Source organism: Apium graveolens, unplaced genomic scaffold (assembly GCF_009905375.1).
Source record: "Apium graveolens cultivar Ventura unplaced genomic scaffold, ASM990537v1 ctg5824, whole genome shotgun sequence".
NCBI lineage: Eukaryota > Viridiplantae > Streptophyta > Magnoliopsida > Apiales > Apiaceae > Apium > Apium graveolens.
This window is the reverse complement of record NW_027419116.1, coordinates 61,024-67,645: the sequence shown is the minus strand read 5'-3', so window position 1 is coordinate 67,645 and position 6,622 is coordinate 61,024. Positions and strand designations below refer to the sequence as shown.

The window sequence follows — 6,622 nt, the reverse complement described above, 5'->3', positions numbered from 1 at the left end:
TGAAAATATATTCAAATACTTAAAAAATAATAGAAAAAATATCTTAATATTATTATATTATAATTGTTTAGATTTAGCTAAAAATAAAGGAACGTTTTTATAGTTAATATTACATAACATTAATATTTTATAAATAAAATATAAATAGTACATCAATACGTATAATAACAATGACATATATATATAATTTTTATAATTATAATTAAGTATTTGAAAAGTACCTTAAATATTGAAAAAATGACTTATGTTATATATATTATAAATAACAAAAACTTTATAATGAAATATAATTAGGGTTACATATAAGAATTTAAGTAGATGATAGATGATGACGTGCTAGTTTCTTTTTATCTAAAATTATACCTAACAGATGATAAGGTATTAAGTATAATAGAGTAACAACTAGATATTATACCTAATATTGGAGATGTTCTGAGTCCGTCTAACCTCTGATCATGTTGAGTAACCAAATTCTTACCATATTGAGTAACAACTCATTTTAAATTTTAAAATGTCAAAGGAAGATCTAACCATGTTAAATAACTGTTTATTTAAAATCTTAAAATATTAGAGGAAGATCTAATTCCGCTCATTTAAAATCTTAAAATGTTAAAAAAGGCCCGGTAGAATCGTAAAGTTAAAGTCTTACTCTCAACTCCATAACTTGTCGTCGTAATTATCAGATTAGTCCGGTGTTTCCCGTATGCAAGAAACGAGTAGTACACAAATGGCTGGTTGTCTACATTTTCAAACAAATTACAAAATAATTCTAGAGAAAGTACAAATCCAGCTTCCACAATAGTTGTTTTAGCTATATTTTCAGGCTCTAGTCAGCACACGAAATCAGCATCTGATAAATCAAGTTGTGGTGGTCTCAATGGTCCATAGGCTCAACAGCAGTTCTGAAGAGAAGCACATGAACGTTGTCAATCGAAAAATATACAAACCCTCCTACCGAATGTGTGACATATGAGCCAAAACTAGTGCCCACGATGCAGTGCCAGGCCGGGCCATACGATGTATCGAATTCCTGAGATATGACAGAATTCCAACATCAAATATAGGATATTAGGATTTGCACTATAAACTATGAAGACTGTATTTCTCCCAGGCAAATAACGGATCTGAAAAACAAGCTTTACTATGTTTAGTAAGACCAATAAAAGTCCTAACTAGAATCCTCGACCAATAAAGTCAAGTGTAACACCGAAGAACAAGCTTTACTATTTATAGCGAGACAAATGAAACTCGTTCCAATTTGCATATTTACAGACCTGACTACCATTCTATCCTAGATGCCAAACTGAATTTGATTTTATTACACAAACAAAAATCAGACAAAGATATCGTGTCAGGAAGCGTAGCACATCAAAGTGTAATCCTGGTATCGCTATGACATAATTTTAACCAGAATCCACAACAAAACATTCACTATTAGAAAACATCCAGGAGAGTGAATATATATGTTAGCACCATTTGACAAGAGAGAAACAAATTAAAGGTTATAATTTCGGCCAGACACCAACCAACCAGTTAGCAGTTCCAGGGCTTAACGAGTTATCATAACATAACAAGGATTTATTGACGGATGATGGCTAAGTTTACAGCAAAATCATGAATAGATCAAACTGGCAACAAGATTCAGATGTTAAATTGTATATACTCGAAACACTTGATTTGTTTCTGTAACTACTGTGAGATTTTAAAGGACCAAAAAAAAGACAAAGTTCATCTCAATATAGCATTCAAGCTATGAACTTATTTGCAGCAGCAACAGCAACAGCAACAGCAACAGCCAGCAGTCTCAAGTTATATTCAACACTGTCAATTTGGACCATTCAAAAGTGCAATCTTTATAGTAATTACAAGATGTGTGTGAGTGCGTGACCGTCAATTGCGTGTTGTCATGAGGTTTGTAAGCAGAAGTCCTGATGCAACTTTTTCTAGTCAAATAAAGTATATGCAAGGGTGAAAACTAAAGAATGAATATGTCAGTTCTGACATGTACATCACCTTTGAGACTTTAATTTAAACTTTTTTGGCAAAACATTTCTTTCTAAATGTATTATACAGTAAAACATCTATGCAACAAATTAGATGCCACCAGGAAACCTCATCCTAGAAAAACATTTGAGGTATATATGGAAATGAAGAATGAAAAATCATAATGTGATGTAATGAACAAAAGCAAAATTGTGAGACTCCATTGACAAGAAAAAATTGAAATAAAAGATAATCAGAAGTTACCTTCTTGAGGGCAAGAGCTAAGCTCTTGTTATCAAGCTTTCTGGACATGGAGTCAAGATTGTCTCTAGCACAAGAGAAAGCTCTATTCTGCAACGAGATGGGCATATCAGATGCCCTAACACGAACATTAAGACGATCATGTTGTTCTTCTTGTTCAGTAGCTTTTTTCTTCTTAATTAAACTACTCAAGAAATTGCTTCTTCTCTCTAGCTCTTTCTCTGCTGATCCCCCCTCCACTTCCATATCATACCTCTCTCTCTCTCTCTCTCTCTCAGTCAGCAGGTTGGTTTTCAAATCTTTGAACAAGAAATTTCAAATGAGACAGAAAAAGCACTACTTTTTTTGCAATTAGCATATGTTGGCAACTTTAATCTCTGTGTTTTTGCATTGGAGAATGCATAGGGGACAAAGTTACTATTTAAGTCTCCCTAAATGGAGGCCGCATATTTTTGGGTGCATGATGCTCCTGTTTTTATATTACTGGAGTTTTGTAAAGAGTATCATTCAAAAGTGAAAATTAAAAAACTTGCAACAAATGCATACTATATGTATTAAGAACTTTCCTATAACTATAAGTTTGTTGACCACAGTCTCAACAAGTACAATAAAATATATGCAGAATGATTGCCAAATACAGTAATGTAGTGAATGAAAACAATACAAAACACATACTAATAATTACAGACATTTTATACATATTCAAGCAGCACCACATTACACATAAGGGTTGTTATTCTTTCTTTAGACTGTTTAGTGTAGTCCTAGAACAATGCAAATGCTCAACAACATACAACATCATAGCTATCTAGCGGCTCATTCCTTCATGAACCACTGGAGCAACCGGTTCCATCTCTGTTTCACGGTTATGTTTCTCCGCATTCCCATGCCATCCTATTCGATAGACATTGGAAGTTAAAGTAATTAGTGTTTGATTAATAAGGAACATGTGATTGTAAAATGGCTTAACAAATTCCCGGCTTATATGCAATCCCTTGAGGCTTCAGGTTCATCTCTAAATTGCTCAGAGGCAGAGATATGGCTGTTTGAATATTTAAAAATATGCAATTCACCATTTTTAATTAGAAAAAAATGTCGCGAGTGAGTGTTTTACCTATGGACAGGTCAAAGCCTTGGTGCTTGAGCTCACGGTATTCTTGACACAAAGCGCATTGCTCACAGCAACAATGCACCAAGCAGTCGGCACAAGGAGTTTCGTGCAAGAAGAATTGCTGCCTTAGCTTTGTTCGATAAAAGCAGGAGAGGCAGCAAGCACACCCCGTCACACAAGCTATCAGGGCATATAGAGCTCCACTCGTTCCGCAAGCTGCATAAATTATAATTAAACCGTCATTGTTTACATCTGTTTCATTTTAGACCTCAAACTATCAATGAATGCCAACACTTGAACTAAATTAGACAGCTGAACACTAAAATTAAGTGAAGCAATCTCGTGTATGTAATCCTAATAATCTACAAATTTGAAGTCAGTGTGTACTTTTCAAATTGAGGTTGAAAACTCAGAAATCCTCTTACTTATTCAGGTACAACTATCTACACGGCCTTAGCTACTATTGACTTGTATTTCTGTATGATTGTTGGTAGAGTTCTCATCTATGTTATCATGATTGACAAACATATTTTTAAGTTGGAACAAACTTACAGAGTTACAGTATGAATCAAATTAATTCGCTAAGAATAAAGAAAATACATTCATTAGTAATTTTAAGTTTGTAATTTCACTTAAAACAAGATCAATATAACAATTATCACATAACTTGCAACTTATAGTAGTATTTTATGTAAAAGTTTGTTTGAAAAGTAAAAGTCAAGATTAGAAAGCATCCATTAACATCAAAACAAAAGTAATTCAATAATTAATTAGTTTACAGCTAGGTTGTTAGGCAGAAGAATACAATTGAACTAGTAACTTACATGAAGATCCTTTGTCCACAATCTCTGCAATTTGTCCAAAAGTAATACATGGACACCAAAATGTAATGCAACCTGCAACACCAACCCAAATCTTTCAGCTCCTAGTCTAATAAAATACTCATCTCCTCTCGCGGTAACAAGAGGTTTACAAAAATTTACGCAATAGACTATTACAATTTTTTTTTATTAAAAATAAATAAAATTGCAGACTTACAGTTGGCAGGATCGGAGAAGCACTCGCAAAGGCCAGTAGACCAAGGACCTCTAGTCTTAGGCAGAATTTGAAGCGGAACACGAGCAGGCGGAGGAGGACGACTGTTATCAGAGTAACTAGTATATTCGCCACTGCTGGAGTTCACTGGAACCCCGGTGACAATTCCTTTACTCTCATATGACTGTGGTGCTGGTGGAGGTGCAGTTGGCTGTGGTATTCCTGAATACTTGTCATACTCATTAGAATGTGAAGAGTACATGTTTGGTTATTATCTAAAACTAGATTGATCCAGGCTTGCAGCTGCAGTAGTGCTGGAACTAATTATATGGATCAGAATTCACAAGTGTTGGACCTTAAGGACAAGGTTGTAACAGATTGGTTGACGTTTACTTGGAATATACGGATCATGTGGAATTCAGAAACTTCCACCTATATGCATTATTTGCATTAAATTACTGCTTCCGCCTTTCTTTGAAATGGTCAAACTTCGGTCGCCCAAGTTATATAAAAATAAAACTATTTATAATTATAAATTACTATCTGGGTTCGAAATTTCTACATATATGCAATTTGCAATCCCATTTTCATGTTTGCAGAAAATACATTATTTTTAACTCCTCCTTTTGTAGGTTGGCTAAGGAAGCAAACAAAGAAGAGACTAATAAACTACTAAAATCAAACATTACATATTAGATGCAAAAAGATTAAATACTCGTATCGCAAATAATTTTAATAAAGTTAAAGTCGAGTATTAAACAACAACTCTCATTATTACTTGAGTGAGTTCAAAAACAATAATGGAGAGCAATATATACAACTTGGCCAGACTTATCACATGGTTCACAACTCTCATTATATTTTAAACATCCAATTATTTTAATCACTTAGGCGATTAGTTATTGATCTACTAAACTGGGGTTTTTTAAGTTATAGTTCTGGTGATCGAGTGTCTAGAAAAAACCAGATGAAGCAGTAAAATGGAGTGAGTGTTGGGATCATGAGGTGATTTTCTTATATTAGGAGAAGAGTTCAGGAAGATCATTTGACAAACATGTATAGCTAAAATGAATTGAAATATATTGATTGTACTGAAAAAATTTAATTTTGTGCAATTTATAACCGAAACCAAACCGATTCAAACCGAAACCGAGATTTTCAAAATCAAAACCGATCCGGTGGTTTGGTTGCGGTTTCGGTTTTTTAATTTTAAAAATCGAAGATATGCGGTTCCGGTTTCGATTTTACTACAAAACCGCACCGATCCGCACCGCGCTCTCCCCGACATAGTTCGAGGGCAAAAATGAAATACCTTTCAAAAAGAGAAAAAAAACGGAGACAAAGACAGATATAGTGATTTAAAAAATCCGAACCCCAAAATCCGATTCAATCCGGAAAAAAGTCCGAAAAGCTCGATCAGGGAAAAAGCCCGGCTCGGTTCGGCCAGACCCGCAGACCTTAAATGTGCCTCCTTTTTTCTCGAAAATCCGGCCCGGTCCGAAAGACAAAAAGCCCGGATCTAAAAAAGTCCGGTTTGACCCGGATAAAAGCCCGGGTTTTTTGAAAAGCCCGATTAAAAAACCGATTTTTTATATAAAATTTGAAAATATACAATATTTTTTATGATTTTTAAAATAATTGTATTATAATATTAGGAGCAATTAAGATATATATAATTATTTATATATTATATTAAAAAAATAATTTTTTATTTCAGTGTCTAAACTACTCTATCTGATATATCAACATATTATTTTCTCCATTATTTAAATCACTCATAATTCGAGTTATAAAATATTAAAATATTTTTGTAATATAGAAATAAAAAACCCGGATAAAGTCCGTTTCGGCCGGATCTGCCCCGGCCCGTGAGCCTAAAACGGACCTTGTATTTCCTAGGAATCTCTGCCCGGCCCCACCCGGTTTTTAGAAAAGCCCGACCTCATCCGTTTTAAAAAACCCGGATTTTTTAAAGTCTGAATAAAACCCGGTTCGATAGATTTTTCTGCCTTCTCTATATTGACATAAGAAATAAGAAATACTTGGTTCACATGCCCGGTACTTCACACAGGTACCCCTATTCTACGTACGGATTATTTCATATTATCTATTTAAAATTTTATTTTTCAGAAATTATAATAAAATGTCCATTTCAACAAAATAATTTTATAATATAAAATATTCATATCTATTCGTTCTTATAAAAATATCGATTCTAATATTCAATTTTAC

The 6,622-nt window shown here is 33.7% G+C and overlaps 2 protein-coding genes across 2 annotated transcripts; both read right to left on the bottom strand.

Annotated features, from left to right (window-relative positions):
* Window positions 1-626: 626 nt before the first annotated feature.
* LOC141702876 (uncharacterized) lies at window positions 627-2,695 on the bottom strand. Its single transcript, XM_074506483.1, has 2 exons — window positions 2,248-2,695; window positions 627-1,030 (listed from the first exon to the last, which is right to left on the bottom strand). Exons 1-2 carry the CDS (start codon window positions 2,488-2,490, stop codon window positions 875-877), a joined length of 399 nt encoding a protein of 132 aa, XP_074362584.1. The 5' UTR covers window positions 2,491-2,695; the 3' UTR covers window positions 627-874.
* Window positions 2,696-2,837: 142 nt separating this feature from the next.
* On the bottom strand, window positions 2,838-4,800 carry LOC141702875 (protein PLANT CADMIUM RESISTANCE 2-like). Its single transcript, XM_074506482.1, has 4 exons — window positions 4,394-4,800; window positions 4,180-4,251; window positions 3,359-3,571; window positions 2,838-3,138 (listed from the first exon to the last, which is right to left on the bottom strand). Exons 1-4 carry the CDS (start codon window positions 4,650-4,652, stop codon window positions 3,053-3,055), a joined length of 630 nt encoding a protein of 209 aa, XP_074362583.1. The 5' UTR covers window positions 4,653-4,800; the 3' UTR covers window positions 2,838-3,052.
* Window positions 4,801-6,622: the final 1,822 nt, after the last annotated feature.